At 35.7% G+C, this 27,869-nt stretch overlaps 1 protein-coding gene across 1 annotated transcript; it reads left to right on the top strand.

Annotated features, from left to right (window-relative positions):
* The first annotated feature begins 12,805 nt into the window (after positions 1-12,805).
* On the top strand, positions 12,806-16,906 carry fkh (fork head). Its single transcript, XM_053757759.2, has one exon. The coding sequence runs from the start codon at positions 12,923-12,925 to the stop codon at positions 13,967-13,969; it is 1,047 nt and encodes a 348-aa protein (XP_053613734.1). The 5' UTR covers positions 12,806-12,922; the 3' UTR covers positions 13,970-16,906.
* Positions 16,907-27,869: the final 10,963 nt, after the last annotated feature.

The following is a 27,869-nucleotide window of genomic DNA, read 5'->3' as shown; positions in this document are numbered from 1 at the left end:
AAAAGCAAAGATTTCTAAGTATATCCTAAACCTCTTCGGCTCAAGATCACACATTTTTTGCACCCTGGCCATATAACTATGAGTGAGGTGTAAAACCGCGCCGTCACGGGATGGGTGGCCACCCACGAACTGTTTGCTGGTCTTGCCTCCGTTTAATTGACTATACAAACACTTTTTCTCGGACGAACCATTGAGGCAGGTCTTTATCGTGTGGATTAATTTGGACATGGTTGAGGTCAGGCTTCAGGAGTTTGAATTGGATTTTCAGTGTTTGAAATAAAAAAGGAAATTGCTCTATGGTTTGTTTACATATAGTTCTCATTCATTCATATCGCGTGTTCCATGTTGCATTCGGGTCTATGACGCTGCGATGTCTAGTAGCCTTAAAATTTTGAAGATTTGGCTATGCTTGATGATTATACTACCGGCAGCTCATCGACGGGTGAACCGATTCGGATGCGATTTTTTTATTTGATAGAATTTTTTTATGTTTCTAAGATAAAACATAAAAAAATTCTATATATATATATTTGATCAAAATCGGTTCAGCCGTTGAAAGTTGTAGCGAAATGAATATCGAAACTCGGCAGTTTTTAATTTGTCTAACAAATAAACTTGTTTACTCGAGACCAAGAACGATATGATGTTAGGATAGGTTGTTTCTTTGCTAGAGGCAGCCTTCTAGAGTGGAGATTATGGGACAGTAGTTATATTGAAAGACCAGCAGAGTCAAAACAGATATTGTAATAAAACAAAATATCGCTTTTATAACCCCTATCGCTTTTATAAATTTCTTTTTTCTCTATTTTACTTCACTATAATTAGCTATGTTTTATTTTTTGTTTTATTTTAGTTCAAACTAGCTGTTGTCCGCGGCTTCGCCCGCCTTAATTTTCCACGGGAACAGTTATTTTTCCAGGATGAAAGTACTCTATGTCCTTCTCCATACTATCTACATCTATTGCAATTTCAAGAAGTTAATCGAGTAGATAGACGTGAAGAGGTAATAAACAAACGAACTTACTTTCGCTTTTATAATATTAGTTAGGATTTAAAGGCTCAGCTTACAGCTGAAAATCTTTCTCATTCTATAGCAAAGCTGAATTGGCAAACTTTTCGGCAATGTACTCACCTTTTTTATTATATACATCAGTAGAAATGTATTTGTTATGCATATGTAAATACATATTATAATGTTTTTGATTTTTTTGCCGAATAAATGCCGTATTCTGTCTATCTTTAGTAGAATCATCAAGGAATGCGGTAAATGGAAAATTACTTTATGAACTTGGCTTCCTTCATTTCTTCGCTTCCATTCTCGCCCGCCCACTACCTTGTTAAGGTGACTGCTGTTACAAAAACTTGCCGTGTGTGCGGGGGATGCATCTAATTAGAGGGGAGAGGGGGGTGGAATACGGTAGCGTGTTAAGTGGCTCTCCCAGTAAAACCATCATAAACTTGTGTCTTCTATATAACTGTACAGACGCACGGCGTTATCGGGGAGTGTTATGATTTTTCCTGAATCACTATTAAAAAGGAAAAATAAGAACTAAATTTTTGGTTATTTGAATTGGAGTCGTTTTAGCTGTAGCAATAATTTTTTATGCGATTTTGTCATGAAAAATATGTTTTACCATCTGGTAAAATTATAATCTGTTTTGAAGAATTTTTCGTCAATGAACAACAAAGATACTTTCAAACATATATTTGTGCCCTCTGTTAGGTACTTTAACCTTTATCTATCTATATACATATTTTGTACATTTTGTACATTTATCATATATGTTAAATCTACAAAATACGTTTGTCTCTTCTCTTCACGCTTTATCTACGCAACCAATTTTCTTAAATTACAGTAGAATGACATAGATGACATTGACATTTAATAACAGGAAAAATTACATATCCCGAGGGAAAATTAAGCGGGCGACGCCGCAAGTAAAACCTAGTATGTTTTAGTATAATATCATGATATTTCATTATCAAGTCTGTTTTGTAATTCGTTGACAATATTTTCATAAAAACATTTGAAAAGCCCAACATATCCTGTGTGTGTACTGGACCACCCGTAGTCAAGCACTCTCGACTAGCTACTACTCGGCCTCCTGGCTGCACTTGTCTATGGGAAATCCATCGTCCTTCATAAGTATGTCTCGATTAGGACGCTATTCTGGTTTTCTAAAAGTATCATTTCAGAAAATTGTTTGATGCACTAAATAAAAGTTTAAAGAAGTGTACTTATCCACAATATGCTTCGTCTGAAATTGAACAGAAATGTATCAGTCACAAGCTTCGTATAAATGTAGGTAGGTATCGAATGAATTCTTCTGTTCTTACTATCTACAGAAGAATCCAAAATAAGCTTCTTCAAAGTGTTTTTACATGAAAGAATCCGCAACATGCTGTAATAATGAAAGAAAGAAAGAATCACTTAGGCTCTGAGACTGGTGGAATATCTGATTGATCTTGACCACTACTTGTTAATTGAGACAACGTTACATGTCCCCTTGTATAGTCAACAGCACATCAACCTGCCCTAATTAATTGCAAACTCGACCTTATCACCGACAAAATCTATGCAGTGTAACTTGATATGCGGTCAACAGTACCTACTGCTATCGCCATCACAATTGCACATAAATTACGTTTATTTAAGTTTTCTGTAAAGAAGATACAAGGTAGGTATTATGAATATAACACTAAAATATATAAGTCTACTGTTAGTAGACTGAAATCTGAATTATATTACGATAACTAGTAGTTATTGAGTAATGGTAATCACAGACCAACACGACCACTTGAGAAATATTTATAACTGAATAACTTAGCAATTTGCAAAACGTATAACCCAAACAACATTACAAACTATAATGTTGAAAGTAGGATTAACTCAAAAGATAACCTATGAACATTTCCCACAACAAACTAATTGCAAACAATTGGCATAAAATAAGAGGCAATAACCGCAACAAACCGGCTCACGCCGCAAATTACCGCATTGCAAAATATCCACGTCCCATAAGCCGATGGCCGAAAATTAAACGGGCCTAATAAAGTTCCCAGAAATCCCCCGGGGCGGCACTCACCGGGATTAGGCCGGGATTATGGCCAGGCCGCGGGATTCGTATCGAGACTGGTATCGGATTTTGACGGGTTCACATGGCGCTTGGTCCAAGATGATTGATAACATTTTTTAGCCATTTCGTAGATATACTATAATGATCTAGTTTTTATTGCAGCATTGCACCGAGTATTTAATTGTATTCACGAGTAGTCTTCCACAAGTAGTCTTCATAGCATAAAATTTACGAAGTCGGATATACATCCTCTCCGACATACTTGCATAAGAAACTATTTGAGTTTTTGTCCTGTCGATTTCTAATTATAACTGGGCTTCTCGGTTTATGTACTGGAAGCCTGCCTCCAATGTTCCACGAATATCGTAAAATATATTTTTCCTATCTTTTAAAACCCCGCTGGGAAAAAGCCACAATAGCATAATAATTTTAACTCAGAGAAAAGCGACTACTATAATAAACTAAAGAAGAAGAACCGTGAAACGTATTCCTATTTATTAGTTAGAAAATATTCTTCCATGTGACCCTACCCTAATTTCGTGATCGTAGCATAACTTTAATTGTTTTTTAAGTGCGCACGCGGTCTCACAGCGGGGAGCAAGGGGTTAGCAGTGTACCATGAGAATCCCGCGTATGACCCTTAACTGTGAACCGGTGCTTAACTCGAGAGGTCTTCAAAATAGCGATGGTTTAGCATTGATGGGTTTTTACATGTCAGTTGGTTCACTTAAAAACCGTATATTAAGGTGCTATGTACCCGCTATGAAATAAAAGAAATTGATAAAATTATGATGGTGGTGCTAGTGTACGGCTTATAGTAGTATTTAAACTAAGGCGTTTAAAAAAGAAACCTCTATTTTTATCTATGTTTACTTGAAATAACTAAAAAAGCGCGGGAGATTTCGGACTAAGTTATCTTATTGAAAAAAATATCTACAATACTCATGAATAAATACAATCATAAATAGGAAAGCGCGAGAACAGTGCAGAAGAAAAAAGTGTGAAAGCATACCCTGGGCTTCGACGCTGAGGAAGCAACCAGGAAAATGTTGATATGAGAGACAGTAAATAGTATGGAAATACCGTTTAAAAGTACCGTTTGAAGTGACTTGACATGAATATTGTATTATTACATATATTCATGTTAAATACATGTGTCACCCGAAATAGTGAGAGAATATTCAGCTCATAGAAACTATCGGATAAAAAGTTTCAAACTACTTAGGGTGGGTTGCGCCGTCAACTTTGACGTTAACTTTAACGTGCGCAAACAACGCATAATGCGCCATTTTGTCTAAACTGGCCGGTTATAATCTACGCCAAATTTGACGGTACAACTCACCCTTAATAGGTAATACGTGTCTGTTATTTATTTACCTTGCCAACCTAAATCCCACATTTTTTTGACGTCTTAGCACATCCCTACGTGGTTAACGCGAGGTAGTTTCATTATCGTCTGGGGCAAAGGAAACAAACTCTTAGAGGGAGCCAGTGTCGTACCTGTGCTGGCGCACCGTACCTGACCTAGGAAAACAAATATGGCGGACGTGAGTTTACTGTGGACATTACCTTTGGAAATATAATTCTCAATCAATTTTTGAGGCGAATATAAACGTCAAATGGAATGTGGTTAACGTAAGATATATTGACCGATTTATTTTATTACGGAATATATTTTATTAATTTGACTCAATGATGCTACACGCATATAGTTGTTCACTCGTAAAATACTCGTATTAAAATTTATACTCTATTTTTTTTTATTGACAAATATTCAAAGACAAACTTAGTTAATTGCGTCATTGGTTTGGATTACCCTCTTAAGCATATAGAGTTTTCGAAAAACTTAGTTAACTATATAATTCATATTTAACATTTATATAATAAGGAGGAGAAGGTAAGAACTTGAACTTCAAGGCGTCACAACTGGGAACGTACCCGCACAATTACCTTGCATCAAAAAGTAGGCAGACAAAAAGTACACACACACACACACACTATGGACAGTGTTACATATAACTATAAATATGTAATACTATTGAATTAACCACGTTTACATTCAACAAGACAACAAGGCTCGCGACCCGCCATGTCCACACTATACACGTGTCTTATTAAAAGCGAGATATTTTCATATTTTTGGTAGTGACTTTTTGTGTGGCGTGCTAAGTGGCGTGATGCGAGGACCACCCAAGGTGAATCCGAACCACAATAAACATAAATGTCTTAATTATTACTTTTTGTGTCCTTTATTATGATTATTTTATTTCTTGTCACTTAAATTGTAGATATGAAAGATTTTTTAAACAATGTATGCTAGCGTTTATTGTGTAGCTTGGATATATTTATTCAAAATTGGGTTTATGACACTTTTTCATGTATTTATTTGTAAGGTTATAATAAAAAATAAATCGAAAACTACGACTACATTACATTAACACACAATTACAATTTTAATAGTGAATTGTCTGTTACCTATGGTAAATAGGCTTACAGCTACTAGAATTTTTGATCCTTGGCAATAAATATAATAATGTAAGTACCTGTATTTATACAAAAAATATAGATTATCGTTATCTGTGTGACATGGAGAGAGCTGAAAGGATGATAAACGGGGTCAACCATAGATAAAAGAAAAGGGGGACAACTATGCTCAGAAGTGGAACTCAACATTCAAAGAACAAGAAATAAAATTCCCTTCATTGCATGTATTTGAAGTGAATGAATGAAGTTTTGTACAAATTGTTAGATTAGAGACGATACCTTGGCACTGTGTGTGACGACACAAAATATTTTTATTATTGCATCTAGAAGCGCTCTCGTGTGGAGTATGTACAGATAGGAGTGGCTACTATTGAGTATACATTTGCATCGTCAATAAGTATAGCTACCGGGCTGCGCGGTTGAGCGATGACCACTTTCCATGTAGACCACTGATTCATTTATTTTTTTCATTCTGTAACACACTAGCAGCTCAGAGCCATGTCACATTGCTCAGTCATGCTCCGTTACGACGATTTAACACGTTGCCGCTCCGTCGTTTTCCATAGGTTTTGACATTGACGTGCGTTGACGTGTGTATATCGAAAAATTATGCAATTTTTGCGCTTTTCTGAATAAATCTGAATATTTGATAAATAATAAATATGATGAAGAAATGCTGCCAGCATTTTTGGACCCTTGTGTCGATTAGATGCGCTGGGCGAATAGTTTTAATATTAATTTAATTAATTTTATCTAATTAAACTAAATTATAACTTCTTCTTTAAGTATCATAGCTGATATTGTCGAGCGATTCAGTTTTTTTGTATAGTTATTTGTATATTTATATAGGTGCCTAGTCTACTACAGAAATATGTCAATGTATTACCATGTGCCATAAAAAGCCAATCAATTTGTGGGTGGGTAATTTCGTGAAAGTCATTCCATTCGGGTATGGGCTATGAAAGTATAGTAGCCTAGCCATATCAATCATTGTAGGATACATGGGTCTCAATGGAAATCTGAAAATGTATTTTCTGCTACAATTTTTTTTTGTCTATTGTTTTCAGCGGTATTTATTATATTCAGGTTATAGGGCAAATACTTTCTTTAACTAGCTGAACCAAGCAGCGCTACCCGCGTAATTATAAAAAAAAATACACAGTAGCGCCATCTACTTTATAAAGCGCCACTGACTATGAAACTTTGATTAAATCCTACGGATATCGCGTACTTTCGGGTAAAAAGTACTATGTGTGTTAATTAAAGGTATCAGCTACCTTAATACCAAATTTATTAATAATGGACCCAGCAGTTTGACCGTGAAGTAACAAACATACTCACAAACTTTCGCCTTTATAACATTAGTGGGATTACTTAATAAATTATTTAATATTATATTAAACAGATATTTAGGTATAATAGGTAGATACACATACATGTGCCCATTAGAAATCTCGATTAGGGTAAAAAAAATATACCTTCTTCTTCTTTTTCTTCATAGTTGTATTCCTCATGGCTTATTACGTGGAATGAAACACATACAACAACTTTCTTGGCATTATTAATGGAGTGGTTTGTCATTGCCTTCTCCATTTCACACACAAGTTAATAAGAATCAACCAGTATGCAGGTTTCCTCACGATGTTTTCCTTCACCGGAAGCAAGTGGTGGACGATGAAAACTACTATACTGCTAGTTAGTTAGTTAGATTGGTATACAAACTCATGTGACATGAGTAGGATTCGAACCTGGGACCTTTCGATCCACAGGCGGGCGTTTTAACCATTACACCACCACCTTGATGAAATAACTGATTCGGACTATCAAAACAGTACTGATAAGAATAAAAGTGTAAATGAGTCCATTTATCTCAGTTCATCGAAATACTAATATATTATTCTAAATTTTTCTCTCTATGTCTCGTCTTTGATTGATCCTGGTTGCATTTCGACTCCCATGGTCAGCGTAAAAAAAAAGCTAAAAAATTTAAAGATGTGTGAATTACCAACAGGCGACGTCAACCGTCTGGTTCTATTGGTTGTTGTATCCAAGCTGTTCTATAGCCAAAGCCCACTATGTCCCTTAGTCGCCTCGTACGACATCCACGGGAGGATATTGAGTGCTCTTCTTCCAGGGCGGAATAACACCTCCTTTTCTCCATGCATTGCATCTAAAAATACAATTTCTATACGTGACCGGTACTACGAATCTAGATTTTTTTAACAAAATAAGAATATGTCCAAGATTCTCACGTCTAAATCAACTCGATCTTCTTTTACACAAAGTCATAATAACATTTTTTTAAGACAGACATTAATGTGGATTTTAACACGATTTGCGGTACCACAAATTAAGCGTATAGTTTCATGGTGGCGCTAGTTTCTCCGTGTAAGTACCAATTGGATATGAAATATTTTACGTTTTTGTTCTGGCCACCAGTATGAGTAAGTTTGTGCACGTGATTATTTTGTAACATCCCAGCTTACCTGTCCTTATCTTGTGCATAATGCAATAACCCATTTTTTGCGGTCAAGTTTTTGTACATTTTTTTTGGTTCATTCATACTACTTTCTCTGAGTGAAATGTTTTGATTCATAAAATATTAGTTCTTTGTTTTTTTTTTTCGAAAGCTCTTTGAAATTATTTTAGAAATAATAATTTTTTTATTAAAGTTATAGGCAGCACGCGTGTGATACCTCTGGTACTGCAGGCGTCTATAGGCTGCGGTGACCGCTTTCTTAGTAGTTTATAAGACTTTTAGTAGTTTATAAGACCAAATTACAGGCGTGTAAGCCTGAACGAAAGCTAGGTCCCAAATAAATATATGTAGATACTAACTTAGATAATATAATAACACAGTCCCGTTATCACAAATTCATAATTACCTAATGAACTTTAGTTCATACACTTAGTTAAGTATCCGTTTGTTTGTTCGCCATTATAGCAGCAACTAATTAGCGTTGTTTGCCAACTCAAGACATTTGGGCTGACTCCGTGTTTGTCTAATTAAATGTTTTGTTTATTTCCGATAAATAACGGAAACTTGTCATTGTTTCATTTAAAAGTATAAACTCCTTTTATTGTCCCTTACATGATAAACAGTTTGGCTATATCTCTCTTATCTTCGCATCCCATCCCCATTCCAATTACATTCGGAGCTGTGACGCCCCAAATCACAGGGTTCGCGTAAAAATTTAACTATTTAATTTTGAAGATTTGGCTATATTTCTATAACCGGCCGTCTATCTGATCCCTCTTTTTACCCACTTAACCAATCTTCTTGAAATTTTGCGTTATGTAGTTTGAATTAGGGAGAAGGACATAGGGTAGGTACTGTAACGATTGGGATCGCTTATTAATTAAAATATATTATTATTAGATAACATTTAATACTTTTTTTAACACACACGTAATCTTATTCAGCTCCGGGGACTGACTGCGTCAAAACATATGTCAAATAAACTCTTCTTGTTTTTTCTATTCTCCGTTCGAAATGCAAAAAAGAGGTTTTTAAAATGTAATGAAGGAGTATCATTACAGATCATTACAGTACCTTGCATCCCGGAAAAATAAATAGAAACGCTTACCTCTTAATAATAATAGTATAGTTGGATCCATATCCCCACGCAAGCCTCTCAAAGGACCGCACTTAGTGCCGTGAATTTATAAAAGGAGATACATAATAATAGTATAGATTAATTTTGGAAATGATTCCTTCCTTAAGAAAATTGACGGATCATAATGACAGCGCGGCCGCAGCAGTCGAAACGCTCTGAGAATGAAACCTAATAAGAATTTCCATTTTATATTGCTTGACTCCAAATGAAGTTAGCGTTACAATTATAGACTGTGATTCTCAGTGATCCTCAATTCCAATGATCTGGCTACATAGGTCCAATACGTGTCAGGTTTCACCGAGGGTTACATACATCCGCCATTAGCGATAGCCGTGCGCCTGGTGTCACGTTGCAGCAGAGGTACTTCCAACCTTAGCGGCTAATCTTTACGTGCTAAATTGCCTTGTATATGATAGGGATGATCGTCGATTTTTAAATGAACAGTTTTCAGAGCTCACAGTTGAAAACTCAAAAAATAACCTTGTCTTTCTTTTTATGCTGTCTCTCTCGTTTCTTGGTTGCATTATAACAATTAAATTTAGATATAACATTTTTTGACTGTATTTTCACCTGTCAATGTCAACCCTCTTTGGGAATGCTGTCGTTGCTTTTCGGATATTAAAGCTTTATATCCCAGGCTCATACAACTACTACTTTTTTTCTCTATCGCAAATTTTTTTGACAATCATCAATAAACCATTTAATGGGGGATGTCCCACTGCTGGGGCACAGGCCTTCCTTATGGATGGATAAGGAGTATGGGCCGCATGGTGGGTCATGGCCCCATGACCCACCATGCAGGCCAATTGGGGATTAGCATAATGTCTTAACAACTGCAAATACATCCGGGACCAACTGCATAACGAAGCACGGAGGAGCTCAAATTAATATTTTTTGGTCACCCATCCAAATATCGACCATTATGAAAGTGTCTTAACCGCCACTATCACAAGCCGAGCGCTCCGAATATAAAAAATATCAAGTTTAGGGCAACGCAAACCAATATAAAACAGTAATAATGAACGATAAAGCGAAACAAAGGACTTAACGATCACAGCTCCCATTTAACTGCAAAGCAAACAAAGTCGTAAAGAGAATTGGAGCGAGACAAACTTATAAAGTTACGGTTAGGTATGAACTTTGCCACGTTTTATGGCCTATATACAGGAGGTAGCTTGGATCATAGTTTGTAACTGCAAGATAAAATTACAGTGCTTAAAGTTATCTAACCTTTAGATACCTTTTTAATTCTATTTTTTTTTAAATTTTATCTACACAGATATGCCAGCCCTATTGTAGTACCCTATAAAAGCCTTTACAGAGGTGTTAATAAAAAATTTTTTGTTCCTAATTGCATGTGATTAGTTAAAAACCGTTTGTGTTAATCCTGAAAAATTGTATAACAAGATAATCTTTTACATAATTCTCTCTCTCATATGTATTACCCGGTTCCTTCCTTAGCCTTAAGGCTCGAGATCATGGTAAGCTTTTCTTGTTTTTTCGTCTCCATTTTGTACAGTCTTTGCCATCCTTTGTTATCAAACCGTTGGCGACATGCCAGCGGTTCTTCCGAAGATGACAGTGATGAACAGTGGAAATTTTTAACAATACTAGTGAAAATTGTATCAAGTGACATCACTTCATATATTTTTCAAAACCAGAGGGTGTTTAAACATTTTCATTCTTGTATGCGCATTAAATATTGAATTAAAATTTTAAGAAATCCCCGACTCCGTAGTTTTTGGCATCCTCTCAAAGAACTGACGGTTTTCAAATAGCTGAACATACTTTTTTAAACATAGCTAAGAAAAGAACACTCGATAAAAATCAAAATAGATCAATCAGTTCAGCCGTTGTCACGCCGCTGTTACGATGCAACGGACAGATATACAGATACACACGTTAACCTTATAACCACCTCTTTCTGTAGTCGGGGGTCAAAAATCAAATTGGCGCTTAGAGGCGCTTATTTTTTAATTAGGAGTTGTTATCCTAGGTTCTACTTGCAAATGGGTTTCTAATGAAACATGTTTATATTAATGTCAAATACCTAAGTTATACTCTTGAATATTTATTGTTATGAAGCAATCATATGATATTGCTTAAGACTAAATAAATAATATAGTCCTGCTGTGCTATTTTCTATACTGACAATTAATAGTCTTAAATTATATACAACGATAATGACTAATTAGCTAAATGAAGTGAGTTAGTAAACAGTTCATTGCGCCAAGGCATTACTACATTGATTAAGTTGAAAAAATAACATAAAAATAGGCAGCTGTATCAGCAGTGAGATATAGATCCACTTTACTAACAATTTACATAAAAATCTAAGGCCTATATAAATAATTGACAGAAGATTTGAACGTTAAATATAATTATAGTTAATGTATAAAATTTAAAAAAGTATATATAGTTAATTACATAATGAAAAAGTCGCTTCGCGCAGTCTCTTTGTCCCTTTGTATGCTTAGATCTTTAAAACTATGCAACGAATTTTTATGTGGGTTTTATATCTATAAATCTATCTAGATTGATTTAAGAGGAAGGTCTAAACCTTCTTCTTAATATTTAGAAGTAGTATATAATTTATCATGGTTTTAGCCGAGCGAATCCGGGAATGGCTCCTGGTTTACTATAATTTACACGCTTAGTGATCTTCACTTGCCACCTATCCTAGCAATATTAATACCTAGTTGTTATTTGCTGTTTTTTATATAGTGTATATATATTGTACGTAGAACAATAAAATTTAAAAAATCACAACAATAAGAAATAAATGATATTAGCATTGAAACAAAAAATTAAAAATAATGAAATTGAGGCCAATATGTATTCAGCGGGCGTCGCGTCGCCGCAGCGCGCCGTAGCTCCGTAGACCGCGCTACGAGATTATTTACTTTCGCAAAATAAAAACAATATTGTTTATTTTTATACTTGTGTTTGTGTTGTTGGTTTTTGTCACTTTTATCTGCCACTTATACTGAATTTCTAGAATAGTTTATATAAAATAAAAAGTATACACTCAACAACTGTCAATATCCATTATGAAAAAGTTTATACTTTATAATGCTAAACGGTTTTTTTCTATAGTTTATGGTTGATAGTTTAGATAAGTAGCTTTTTTATAAATAATCCAACAGTTATTAGTGACCAGGTATGTATAGTATACTTTTAAAATATTTCTTACCGCGACAGTACTTAACTTTAATTGTAAAGTATTTAGTTATTATGTAGTTTTTTTATTTAAAGTGTTTACTATACTAGGAATTAGTAAAATCTATTATTAAAATTATACGAAGTTTATAAAAATGACATCTAGATGGATATGCCTATATACGAAGGTCGAGGTAACCACTTCAACAGACTCACTGGGGTGCGATGAAATGGATATGTTCACACGATTCTCAGTATCCTAAATGCAAGAAAACGCGAAACAGAACTAAATGTTCCGCAGCACACATTGAAGATAACACACTTATGGTTATTCCATGTTTTTGTCGTTAGAGCGGCGGTATTATTAGCGGCGCGAGGCAAGGCTCTGCAGCCGGGGGGTGCGGCGCGGGGCGCGGGGTCTGCGCGCGCCTCTCATTCGAGGCGGGCCTCGCGCGGCCCCGCCTCGCCGCCCGCCAATAGCCGGCGAGGTGGAGGGGCGCCCGGGCCCCTAGCTTCTATTTACTCTTTCAATCAGTGCGAGTGTTTGCCCCTGGCCGGCGTGCACGCGCGGGTGATGCGCTAGCCATGATCTCGCAGAAGCTCTCGTACGGCGACGTGCCGACGTCCGCGTCGCTGTCGTCCCTGTCGCCGGGCCTCGCGCCACACTACGTTAACGGGATGGGGTGCATGCCGACGCAGCCCTATCCTAACCTGTACTCCAACAACATGGTGGCCGGCGGCTCCTGCATGGGCTCGCCGGGCGTCGGCTACTCGCCGCCCAGCACCATGGCGTCCTGCATGGGCGGCGGCGGCGCCGTGCCGTACGGCTCCCTGCCGCGTGAGCAGGAGGCCGCTTCGCCGACCTCTGCGCTGCAGCGCGCGCGCAACGACAAGACCTACCGCCGCTCCTACACGCACGCGAAGCCTCCGTACTCCTACATCTCCCTCATCACGATGGCCATCCAGAACAACCCGTCGCGCATGCTCACTCTCTCAGAAATCTACCAGTTCATCATGGATCTGTTCCCGTTCTACAGACAGAACCAGCAGCGCTGGCAGAACTCCATCCGACATTCGCTGTCGTTCAACGACTGCTTTGTGAAAGTACCCCGCACGCCCGACAAGCCTGGGAAAGGCTCTTTCTGGACGCTGCACCCGGACAGCGGGAACATGTTCGAGAACGGGTGCTTTTTGCGGCGACAGAAAAGGTTCAAAGACGAAAAGAAGGAGACGATAAGACAGGCGCAAAAGGCGGCTCACACGCACGGGCACCACGGCTCTCACGAGAAGCGAGGAGAGCACGGGCACGAGAAGACGACGCCGGCGGGCCCCGGCGAGGACAAGGAGATGCGCGATGACCTGCTGGCGCAGCTGCACGCGGCGCCGGAGCTGTGCCTGCCCGAGCACACGCCGCTGGCGCTGGAGCACTACGCACAGCTGAAGCAGGAGCCGCAGGGCTACGCGCCGCCGCCGCACCCCTTCAGCATCACGCGACTGCTGCCCGGCGCCGACACCAAGGCCGACCTCAAGATGTATGATGTCAACTACGGCTACGGGCACACGCCCGCGGAGAATTACTACCAGTCGCCGCTGTACCACCATCACCACGCGCACGCGCAGCCGCCCTTGTGACAGTACCCGTTGGCGTAGGCGCGCCGTGCGCCCTGGCACGCCGTCGCCGACGCCTCGCCCTAGCCGCGGCTGAAGTAAGTCCCTAGGGTTCGACAGAGACATTTCCCGACTAAAATCTCATGTTGATATTGGACTCCGAGTGAGCGTTGTGATATTCGAGGCCCCGTCCGCCCTGACGTGATTGACTTTTGTATATGTGTAAATATTTGCGGTTATTTTTGATTGAGTCCATACTGTGTGGTTTAGTAGGTAGCTGTTAGTGCACGGGCCGCGCGGGGCGGACGGCGCGCGCGTAGGCCTAAACCGTTGGACTGTTGACCAAGTGTCCTTTTAGTCCTCCGATCAGTTCCATGTTGTGCCAACTCTTATTACAATCGACTTAAAGTTTTCAACTGATTTTTCAATGTTTTATTGTTTCTAATTATAAAATATTATTCTACACTAAAATTCGATCAAAATGACTTTATAACCATAATTCACACCTAATTCAAATTATCGAAATTCGTTATAATAATGACGAATAAAGAAAATGGGAAAATTGATCATTTTCCAGATAAAAAAATGTTATCAAATTACAGGGTGAAAAGCTTGTTGAAATCGGAGACAACAGACGTGACATAATGCGATTTGATTGTTAGCTCAGCGATCGATAGAGCTTTATCGTTTATCTGGTACAGATAATGTCGATGACAGCGTTAGATAAATTATTTGTTTTCAAATATTACGTATTCGAACAGCGCGTTGAACTCTTTTGTTTAAACAAAGTCACTAATAAAATCAAAATATTTTTTAAATTACTAAATGTAACGATTTTTCTACTTTAATGTAATTATTCGTCGAATTTACTCTTAATATTGCTCAAATAAAGAAAAACAGGTAAACATAGCCAGGTAACTAAATATATACATTCGTTAGGTCAATTTGGTATACATATCGTTTTCAGTAATAGGTTATGAGAATTTGAAATATATAATGACTGAAATTAGCATGAATTTAATAACAATTGATTCGGAATTTTTATATTTATAACACTTTATCGCTCCACATAGCTATTTATTTTTGGTTCACTGGTTGACTGGTAGAAAATACCATACGGTGTCCAACGTTTGGTACATATTTTTTATATAATTAAAAGAAAGGTTTTAAATAAATAAATCATTAAAAAATATTAACATTGTATTAATTTCGATTAATGTACTTATTTTCGTGCATTAAAGTTATTACAAATAAACAATAATATTTCATTATTAGCGAAATTTAATTTGGTAGCACGTCAACATTTATAAACAAATATCTAATGCATTAATATCTCGATCATTGTTTGTTACACTAATACTAGTATATACCTAATACTAGTAGCATCGGTTTTGATCACAATACAATGATTTATATATGGTCTATGAGATTTTTAATACAGTGCCATAAAAATTTTATACAACTTGCTCATTCTAATTGCAATTGCTTGCACGAAACTGATTTAAAAATTATGTTTTTTTTTTTAAGAATCTAATAAGAGTTGGTACTTAATGAGAACCTGGTGACGTCATATCGCGGACCGTCAAACTGTGCAATGTCTGTTCTGTATAATGTGTATATTATATTGTAATATTAGATAGGAAAAGGAATTAAAAGTTCTGGCATCGACCATCGCATTTAGGAGTTTAGTTAAGCTGTATATATAGACATAAGGTTTATACACGGTGTTCACGAAAAAAAATGTAGGTAATAAATGGAAAAATGTGGTTCAATTAACATGATGTATATCATAAAGTTCGTGTTCCGAATTCCTACGCAATTTTTCGGACATCGTGTGTAAAGACTTCTAAATTATGGTGTTTGGTGTAAGATAGGTTCCTGTCTATGCTTCTGCACATTGCATTTGAATATATATTTATATGCAAGAGTCAATTTAGCTATGATATTAAATATATTTGACAAGCGCATTGGATACATGATAAATATATTATTATTTTAAAAAATATATATTGTTTATTTTAAATTTATCAATAATTATGTTACAATTATCGCCAGTTTACAAAATAATAAAATAAATTCAAATGGTACAATTATAATTAAATTATAATAGGTTATACAATATTATTTAATTTTTTTATTGAAAAATATCCATTTACAAGACGATAATTTAGAACTATACGTTTTGCTATGACACCTTGAGACTTAACAAATTTAGCGCTAAAACCTTGATGTCATATTATAACCTCTATACATATCTGCTAAATGACACTAAGATGATGACTGACATTTTTGTGGCAATGTGGTGTCAACCCAGTAGGTACGTCAGGTCTATGTATAAGAGTATATTAACGATAAAAATTAGACAATGGAATAAAACAAGTCGAAGTGTTCATCATTTAAAACAGCTTCATCGGACCTAGACTGTGTTCGAATTTAGTAAGAAAGCACATTAATTTGTATTTGTAGCATTGTGTAGGTTATAAATTATATGAAAATTTCTTATTTACATAGTATTTATTGGCACATATTTACGTTCAGATGAAGAATTCGAATCAGTCAGTACATAATTACAACAACAAGTAAATAAAATACTCTTTTCAATTTGAAAACATAGCAGGAGAATTTCTTAAATAATTATGTTATTAAAACACTAATGGATAAGACTACGATGAAGTTTTTAGCATGATAGTTCAACATTTACATAGCCTATTTCAATATTTCAAAAACGACTAAAATGAGTATAAATTTTAAAAAAATATTAAGATTTTTTTTTGATGCTCACATCATGCGTTTGTCAAATTGTGCTTTTTGTGTGAATAAAAAAAAATCTCGATATGTCGTGCTAAATTCATCCTTGTAGGTATAAATACATATTAATGTCATAATTACTCGAATATAGATAGGACACTTATTTATATATCATCTGTTAGTTTCAGAGTTAATAAAATTAAGTATTTACAATTGCTTTCGTTTTATTTTACTACATCGAATTCTTTTAAATAAATAAATTATATGATAACTTTCAGACTTAATGTTCAATAATAATAAGTAATGTATTTTGATATTTTAATAACTGATGCTAAATTAACATAGTAAATTCCTTCTAAGTACAAGTTTTTTTGCGCATCAAAGAGTTTATTTATATATCTATATTAGATAAGTTTAATAATAAGGACGAGAAATTACTTGTATCAGTTACAAAGTTTTATAACGGACGAGGTATCATCACCATCGTCGCTATTACTATGATAGTGGCAATAATATACTCGTAACATAACAACTAAGATATTGAATTTAAAAAAATCTTTTACGAATGAACAAAGAATAATTCAAAATCAATAGTTTACCGGCTCCAACTAAAGGCAGCCCAGGCCTCATCAACCTACCTGAGTGAAATAAAACTTTAAAAAATAATTTCTCAAGCGATAACCCGTCCGGTGCTACTTTTACTGCAGATATTTTCACTTTTGTCGGCGTTGCGCAAGAGTTTATATCGGATGGTTAGGGTTACCATAATTTCGAGTATATTGGGGACATTTGGGTGTTAATACCAAAGTTTTTCAAAATAAAATTTTTAACATAAACAACACAATAAAGCCGGACTGGGCTGGCTATTTTCTGCGAATGGGCTTTTCTTTTTAGAACACAGGACAAATATGGGACGCGTGATATTACGAGACGTGATGGTAAAATACGGAGATGGTACTATATATACGGTACGTGTGGCCACCCTACGCATAGTTCCGAGCCGAGTTACCGCGACAAAGGAGCCCATAAAGCAATAAAATCGCACAAAAGGGTTAACACGTGTCGGTGCTAATTTGTTTTGAGAAATCGGCGAAATGACACTGAATGAAGATACAAAGTTTCGATGTTTGTCACTTCGAGAATTGTTGCTCTTTTTAAGGAAACGTAGGGCTTTCTTACAAGGTTTTTAATTTGAATGTCAAATAAATTTTAATTTGAAATAAGATAAGACTAACATAATCTAATAGTGTTGTCAGTTCCATATTCAAAGCAAATGAAGTAGTCTTCATTACTTTTTCTTATATACAAAATAGAAGGAACAATAGAATTTTGGCAGCATCGAATTGAATAAATTACTGACTTTTGTCTTGAATTGTATAATTAATCTGAAATAAATACTTATTACAAGCTTTTATCTTGCAGTATGTAAGTAACTATGTGTGTATGTTCGGGTGCGGAATCTTGTAACTCTAATTGTACTCAGTTTGAAAAAGATATCTTCGACCGATTGAACTAAAATCTTGGACACACGATGGCAATGCGTTATTATAAAGTGATGTAGTGCAATCAGGAACGGCTCCCGACATGGGATCTCCTCAACGGTTTATCGCACGGTTTATCATGCCATTTTAGTCACATCTTGAATACAAAGATCTCTCTGATAACAATAAAAACTTGTCTCGAAAATGTAATTTTTTAAGCTATAAATAAGTATATAATAATCCCTATAAAATGGAAATTGCAAGTGGTATACGTTTACACAAGTTTACAAATCCACATAGTAAAATATTCCTGTCGCACTTTGATACATTGTTTCACTACAATTGGTGACAACAATAGTGTTTAGTTGATAAATCCATTCACTTTTTATCGTGTCTTTAGCGCCCGGCGTCGGATTCGAACCCGGGACTCCGCGGGTGGTTTACAACTGCTATAAAATTAACCACTGCATTGGTGACCCACTGACGTTTTTTTAACACCCAAGAATAGCCCCGGTCCATTGTGCCACGTTACGTCATCAGAAGGGTTTTGTGAAAAAAATGTTATTGTTTCCTGATTTTATAAAAGGAATTATTATTTTTAGGAGGATGTTTGTTTTGCTCTAAAAACAGATTTGAAACATTATTTCTTTTTTAGTCTATGGAATTGTCAATGAATTGTGTGGAAAAAGTGTTTCTATGCAGTTTTTAATAAAAATTTTTTCACAATGTTAAAGTTACAAAAATTTTATCAATTTATAGATAATGACAATGTGCTTTATAATTTACGTATATTTGTTATTATTTCTTCTATGAAACTTCAATATTTTATTTGTTTGGGAATAAGTAGTTATTTTGTTTAACTACTTGATATGAATTGTGACTTAATGTAACGAAGCCTCGAATTGTCATGAAGACAAAGGGAAAGAGGTCATGTGGTCTCTCGGTTGCAATCACGACTGTGAAGTCCTGAATCACGAAGTCTACGGAAAATTATACACATTTAAAGTTTGAAGATTCGGCCGTGATTTTACGACCGGCGGTCTACCTGACGTCGTTCCTCTTCGGAAATGCTATTGGTGCCTGCAACTGACCTGATTTGTATAGCCTCATACGATCCACGAGAGATGTGTAGTGGTCATCCTCACTGGTCAGATGCGGGTGGTTCCCGTCCTAGAATAGCTAGGACGGGAACCACACACATCTGATCAAAGTATTTCTATCCAAACGGTCGCCAACAATGAAAACGCTCCGACGAAATGTGTGGGCGATTATTATGTTTGTTCATTTATTGATTTTATATGTCATACAATTCATCTCGTTTCGGAAGCTACCGGTCTTCCTCCCACCTTCTGTTAACCACCTTTCAATAAACACGAGTCATCAACACGACAACATTATCAATACAACTCGTCAACTGTCAAATACTTGAATTACATCTTTATTACCATTCCATAAGTGATATATTTCTTAAATTATTGATAACAAGTTGATAAGAAAGTGTTTCTGTTTTTGAAGTTTTATAGTGAATCACTTGAGGACTCTTCTTGCCTGCCAGTGTTTCTGTTACGACATTTTTATTTGAATACGTGTGATATTATGTCAGAAGCCCGCGGTGGCCGTTGCGTTTTGTTCGTGATAATAATAAAAAAAAACACATTCTTTGTTGTGTGCTTGTGTGTAACGGTCTTCGAATTGTCTGACACGGGACGTGTTGATTCACGACGTATTTTCGGGAAATCTTCTTGTACATTTTGAAATAATAACTTCTCTCTCTCTTTCTATATTATTTCCTACCCATTAAAATAATAACCATTAAAATAATAAGATTTTTCATTAAAATAATAAGATTTTTTCAAAAATGTAATTTTTAAAAAATGGCTTTTATTTTTGTCAGAGAGATCTTATTGCATTCGACGTGTGACAAAAAATCATGTGTGTGCAGTAAACCGTTCAGGCGTTCCCACGTCTATAGCTTCCTGGATGCATCATTAGTTCATACTTATCATAATAATGCATTGTCATACAAAATTTCAGCTCAACTGGTAGAAGATATTTGTTTCTAAATTGAGCTGCAAGATTCCACTCGAGACATAGGACATATATAGTTACATTGCAAGTTAAAGTCAAAGTTAAATAAGACAAAACTTAGCAAATGCTAAACAAAACACATTTTGTAAACGTATAGTACTCTCATCTAAGTAAATGATTTTAAATCTAAGTATCATCACAGCGTTAATGGCCTGAATTTGTTTTTCAACAACGTGACTCTTAAATGTAAAATCTAAGCAGCCATTACGACATTATGCGGATTGTGCATACATTTGCTGATTTTTCATTACGGTAAATAAAAGCTCCCATACAAACTGTGCAATGTTCAATCATTCGGATCGGCATATGTCTAAGTTCGGCGATAGTGTGTAGAGAAGGTGGTAGAGGTATGTTCAAAATCACGTTTCTAAAATTTCTCTAAATTTTTATATAGCATCGACTAGTATTTCTTGTTTTAAAATAACTCGCTAATTAAGAGACACACGTCGGTAACTCGCTTTAGAGATGCGCGAGTTTGATTCTAATTAGCATCATGTAGACATTAATGGTATTCATGAAACACGTAGTCTAGGCAGCTGATAGGTTTTCTAATATTCTCCAGGAGAATTGACAACTGGCAGGCTGACAGTTGTAAAGTAAAAGCCGAATTTCCGGGCTCCGCGGTATCACAGCCCCGAACGCATCCGAATACTTGTAGAGATGGTGAACTTAGTGTGCAGTTTTCCTCACGATGTTTTCCTTCACCGGAAACAAGATAGGGTCTAATTTTCACACGCCTTTGACCAGGAAGCTATTGCCAGCTTATACATTATCAGCAAACAGTTCGTCAAACTTTAGTAGATTCAGCATACATTGCTGGTTTGTCTTTGCGGCAAATAAAAGCTCTCATAGAAACCACACAATGTTCATTAATTCGCGTCGGCATCTATCTGAACTCGGCGATAATGTGTAGCCGACATAACACTTCGTTTCATATAAAAATAAATCAACATGTGGGGCGATCTGGACGAGGGCGTAAAGACTGAGTGCCAAATGGCCGGGCGCAAAATCGATACCCCTAATACCAATTTCGTGAGTGAAATCTCTGGCGACATGAATTGAAAACTATTTGCCGTTCAAACACCATCTATCACGCACCACTCAGCCATATTGTCGTGCGGTCAGACATGACGGACCCAATTCATCATGGATCGTGTTTCTTTTGAGAATATTTTAAGTTTCGGATGTTGGTTTTGTTAAATCTTATAAGATTTTCTTCTGTACATTGTTTTTAATACTACGAAGCAATGAAAGAGGCACTTGATGGTAAGTAACTGCAGTCTATGGCTGCAACCTCAGCTGGCTCGACACGCACTCGCCCGGTTATTTATTATACACAGAGTATATATTTATTCATATTTTAGGGGCAGACTATCCTACTGCTTGGCCCTTATTATCTATACCCTAAAGTCCTTTTCTTTATTTTTACACAATACCTATGCACATTAAAGGAGTATGTTGTTAAAAAATAATAGGGAAAATTGAGTTTTATTGGATAGTGAAGGTAACAAAATCTCATTTGGCCCTTATGATTGCATAAATTTAAAAATTGAAAAAGATAACAAGCTAAAATTTATTTTAAAATATAAGCATGATAGATGCTTAGGATACCTAAGTGTTACATTTATTCGCTGTAAAGAATGTGTTCAAAATAATGTTGTAAGTTATAAAAACCATACTAATACCTATTATAAATAATGCGAAAGTCTGTCTTTTCCTCTTTCACGGCTAAACTGCTAGACCGATTTTGGTATGCATTTAGTTAAAGACACCCTTTTCAAACATAGGCTACTTTTTTTTTCAAAATTAACCCCCAAATAACTATAATGGGTGTGTGAACGTTTGTATGAAACTCATGTTTGTATTTTTCCTTAGACTCTGCAACATAGAAACTTGTATATTAAACTATCTACTTATTACTATACCTTCAAACTATGAAACGAACCTAAACAAAGTGCGATCTTCGAAGGAACTCGAGTGACGTAGTTAAGTACTAGCCAAATGAGTTGTAAGATCGTTACGTTTTTCAATTAACGCAGATGATGTAACAATTAGACGCTGCAAACAAAATGGCGCGGGTTCAACGCACTAGCAACAGCCATAATATGGAGGAAGCGGAATTGCTAATGCATGTTACAAAATTGAGTCGCCTCTAGAAAAATTGTTAAAAATAAGTTTGGATCGGACATTAGAGGGAATGGCTCTTTAATTAATTTTTAATACTTTTTCTACATTTTTTATTTATTAATAAGAAAAAAAACGTTTATTTTCTCAAGTATTTATGCATAGTGGACATTCATGGACAAACATGGAATAAATTAATAGGAAAGGGTAATATTGATTGAAGCAAAATGGTCTCCGCATCAGCATATGACGTGAGCCACGACGTTCTTCTTTCGCGTATAATTGTGTGAAGGGTGTGTGTATACGTGTGTACTTATTGGAATTCCTTGAGTAAATAAAAATATTTTTTGTTTTAAAAATATAAAGATTTCTCCCATTGCTGTATATTAATACATTAAATTAATTAATTAATATATTGTCTCTTTTTATCTTGACCGATCTCTGTATTAACAGAGATCGGTCAAGATAAAAAGAGACAATATATTAATTGAATTAACAATTTTTAACTTATCTACATCCACATATAGAAGTTAATACCTTAAATATTTTGATACGTAGATTTAGTCTAAATTTTTTCAGCTGGGTACCTACCTAGGTACATTTTTGTCTTCTGGTGTAAATATTTTGACACTATGTGAAGATCGATCGACTTCTTTCCTCCTTGAAGGTTTTCAGTAGTTAAGTAGCTACTGGGTGTTTTCCTAGTCAATCTGCAACAGGTTCGAATAACCGAACAGATCCAGAGAAATATTTAGCAAAAAAAGAACTACAAAGCGATTTATCATGCTGATTGGACTTAGTAACTTAAAGTCAATTCGTTTTGTTTTTCTTTCAGAATATAAATCGTAAAAATTTGGCTAGTGAGAAAATATCAATTCATTTTTCAACACAAGCAAACATAACTTTAATAACAGACAAAATATTACCCTGAAAGCCGCATAGGTGGGTGTCCAATATGGTAATAGAAAGCCACATTCATCATCGGTATCATTTTTTGCGGAGTTTTCCACTATAATTCATCTTCGACGTGGACGGCCATAAATCAAGTGGACGGGCCGGCTCGCCCGGGCGAAATAACGAAATTACAGTATTGCGACTGATATAGGTGCCTGTATACTGTAGATACTAGGGAATACCTACCGCGATGTAAGGAAAATTCGGTTTTAGGACTGTACTAACTAAATATTAATAGCTCTCCCACATTCTGGGTCCCTTTAATTGGTGAAAACTTTTCATTCGTCACAACAGGGTATAAATTAACTTTTAAGCCCAATATGGTTGTGCTACCGCTTCCCACAATATTTATTTGATCTCCGTTCAACCGCCTAATGGTTAATTGATTAGTTTCCGCAACGTAAAATTCTGATAGTTTTGCTAATAAACGAATCAATGTTGTAAAACTAATATTTGCTCACATGATTAGTACCTACATACTGATTAAACGTGAACTCAAATGTAGCAAATCATCAAAACACATTCTGAAAATCTGAATTTATAATTATTTGAATAAAATCCATAAAACCGCAATATCATATAAATATTATGTTACCTACGTGTTAAGTAAAGTATGTGTAATTTATATTTTCAGATTTAAACTGGCAGTTAAGAAATACTGCGATGAAATCATACAAAGTTCAAAATTTTGAATCTGGAACAAGAATTATCGAACCAATTCCAGGCGCATTCGGTTTATTTTATAATCTAGCCCAGTATTTGCTCATTGTCGCGATAGCGCCGTATCGATTCGCAACTATCCGTTATCGAATAGTCGATATTTTTGTTGACACAGCCCCATCAATGGGAGGCTTGAGTGTATCTTGCGTATTTGAGCAATAACTTGTTTGATAATGCTTTTTACAGTGCTTGCATTGTGATTAGTCTCGGCTCTCTAGATTGCGTTTCTGATTTTTTGTTTTATCTATTAGGACTCGATTGCGGTTAATTCGATGAGATTGTTTACAACGTTTAGTATTTGTTAATATGTATCTATTTGTTATCGTTCGGCTATTTTAGTGTACCTATTGTCTTTGTGTTTGTTAAGTCGAGGAATAAACCAACACTATATCGGATCCAAAAACAAATAAACTACTTACTCAATTAGCAGACATATTTTCCCATATCCGAAACAACACGAAGCCGAACATTATCCGAAACGATCCGAGATAATCGTACCACAACGAGAAGGAAATTCGAAATAGGCCTATCCCCTTTCCCATAGTAGGCAATCGAGCACTTAAGGGAGCATTTGGTCTATGTAATAAAATACTAACCTACGGCGATATAATAACATAAAAGCCGATCGCATTAACTAAAAGAGCCATTATTAAAAAGTATCGAGTTTCGGAACGCGCGCTTTGTAGTTGGCCAATAGCATTCGCCCGCCAACATAGCAGCCAATCAGAGCACAGGATGTTTTTTTATTGTAGTTCGAGTTAATGGATTGTTCTTCATTTTGATTTATGTGCTTCTTTTTTGATGCGTTTTTGTTTTAAATTGTTGCTGGCTGGAATATCGTTTTTTTTATTTGTAGAGAACAATGGAACAATTGCTAGTAGGGTTATGGAAAATGGAAGTGACGAAAAGTTTTTTAAAGTGTACATTCGTTTTATAACAAAAGGCAGAGCTATACTCTAGTGATGTGCTGCTATGAGATATTTCTAGTTAATAGTTAGGACCTAAGTATATTTTTAAAAGGTAATTATTTCTATACTAGATAGAACTGGAACTGGCTAGATTCTTGTACATTATTCCCAAGAAGATTCAAACTTTTAAGTTCAAAACATTTGCGCTAACCTAGTTATCATCTCCACTTGCATTCCTGTGTCCTACATATATACCAGCTTTCAAATTACTAGCAAAACTGGAAGAGATATAGAATTCACCACAAAACATACAGAATGTATTATACTGATAGTACAGATACGTACATCTTCTCTTCTTCTTGACCTTCTCATATGGGGTTGGCATAGTATCTTAACTCCTTACATGTAATCCTTTCATTTGCCATTTTACTTAAGACAAGGGAGTCTTAAGTAAAATGGCCCCCCACTCACAGTTTCTTTTACGCAATCCATCCACCTCTTCTTACTACTAGTATACCTACACGTCAATCAATAATAGCTATATAAAACTAATTTATATATAAAATTCCAGAACTTAAAATATAATACAGACTTCCCCCTCAATCGCCAGGTGACTGTAAAAGATCCTATATCACTATGTTTATTATTAAGGTGACCTGATGAGCCACATCTAGAATTAAATTATAGAATGACGTTTCTAGTGTTTCTATGTTACTCTCTGATACCTATTTGGACTCTCTGAAATTATAAATCATTTATTTAAGTACGTTTTCTTTATTTCTTTTTTATATTTGTCACGTGACATCTAGGAGTTTGTATCTGTGGCGGCTCAGAAGGCATGCGCAGTGCGCTCAGTCAATACTACGAGTGCGTGCGGCGACGGCGGGACGCGACGGGGCCGGCACGACTTCTGAAACCTTACAGGGAGATACACACGGAACTTAATCGAGATAAACTTCTGAAAGGCACATATCACGGATAGATTTCAAATTCAAATAATTTATTTGCTAAAAATATGGTAGGTAATACAATATTCACACAATGGTTTAAGTACAAACCTAAATTATTATTTAGTGGTTTGCAACAGCATGCAAGTATTAACACATTAACAATTAATACAAAATAAAATGAAATCAGATATAAAATACTTACTTACATTATGAATTAAATTAGACAATTATAAATTAAAATGTCACCTATGTTAAATTAAGTGTTATTTTTTAAATCTATAAATTCTTCAAATACACTATTGAATTGAAAAATTGCTGTCAAGCCATTTATTTGCCAAAATTTCGATAATAACAATAGCTTCAGTTTCCATGACAATGCATTATTATACGTATGACCGAATGGTGTGCCCAGGATCGGCTCCCAACGAGTTTATAGCACGAACATGGATTTTTTGTCATACGTTGAATGCAACAAGATCTTTCTGTAGACAATAAAATATTGTGGCAAACATGTAATGTAATTTTTTTAAACCTTGTTTTGATTAAGACATTCAGCAAATATATTTGGATCTAAGCTCCTATTGATTAATAACAACAGTCACATTGGTCAGATCAATTATAGTACCATAATCTTGGCTGTAATGTTGCAACAGCAATTTTTGAAGTGCTGTATAAATTTGAACTTTATTTCGAAGTACATAGTGTTTGAAATGGGGTGTAATTGGGAACAGTACGTGAGCACTGAGCGCTCGCGTTCCCTGGTGATTCACTGTTTATTTGCTCTGTCTAATATCGCAGGGTCGATGTCCAAACCAGGTATATGGGGATTTTTGCTTATAATTACTTCGCTTTGACAGATATTTGGAGAATTAACAATAAGTAACATATTGCTCTCTCTCTAATTGTAAGGTCATATTGTCTGAAGTTAGCGCAAAAAATAGACATTAAACTTTTGAAGATTCGTCTGTGACTTTAACATCTGGCCGCCTTTCTGATGTCAATACTCCTTGGGAATGCTATTGTTGTCTATCAGCCAACAACAAATTACTATAGACACTTGCTTGTCTACACCCATAAGGAAATAGTAAATACTATCTCTAATACCTCTCTATCTCCTGATTGAAGAGACATTCATATAGCGTTCCATACATCATATGCCATGTATCGCGATAAATTAAAAGTATTAAAATGAACCAACGCTTGTTTAGCTTTGCTAATGGCCGGGTTACATCTTAAGACATTCTCAACAATAAATCAATTTTAATCATCATTAATTGGTATTACAAAACGTCCGCGTAAGACAGAGTAGAAAGCTGAAATTTTGTGTGTACACTTGCAGAATGTATGCGAACACTATCAGAGTATTTCCCGAAATATGCAAATGGGAAAACGGAATTTTATGCAGTAAGAAGCTGCCAGCAAAGGCTTGTACTTTTAGGTAACATTAATTTATCATTCCTCTTTATCCATTGTATATTGGTTAGTCTATGCTATTAATATAAAGAGGTAAGCGTTTGTGAGTTTGTGACTTTGCGAGTTTGTATGTTTGAGGCGGGTAATCTCCGAAACTACCGAACCGATTTCAAAAATTCTTTCACCATTAGGTACGTATAGTATCCAAGATTGCTATAGGCTATATTTTATTTCTAAGCCCCGGGCAACATCTAGTTTGTTATAAATATGTTGGCTGGTACGTAGATAACTAAAGCATCCTGCAGACGCCAGTTTTATTAAGAAGTAGCCGTTGGTTCACATGCCCGGGTATTAGAAGCCTGGATAATATCCATAAGAATTTTTAATCATTGTCATCCAATCAATCAATACATATAGGTAATAAAATTGAAAAAAGGTCAAATTTGTACATTGGATTTTTTCTTAATATTCCTCATGGAATATACTTAGTTACTGATATAGATGACGAAAATATAGTTTTAGAAATTGTTGTCTGTCT

The sequence above is a fragment of the Plodia interpunctella genome, chromosome 17 (assembly GCF_027563975.2).
Source record: "Plodia interpunctella isolate USDA-ARS_2022_Savannah chromosome 17, ilPloInte3.2, whole genome shotgun sequence".
In the NCBI taxonomy this organism is placed as follows: Eukaryota; Metazoa; Arthropoda; class Insecta; order Lepidoptera; family Pyralidae; genus Plodia; species Plodia interpunctella.
This window is presented reverse-complemented; position numbering and strand designations above follow the sequence as displayed.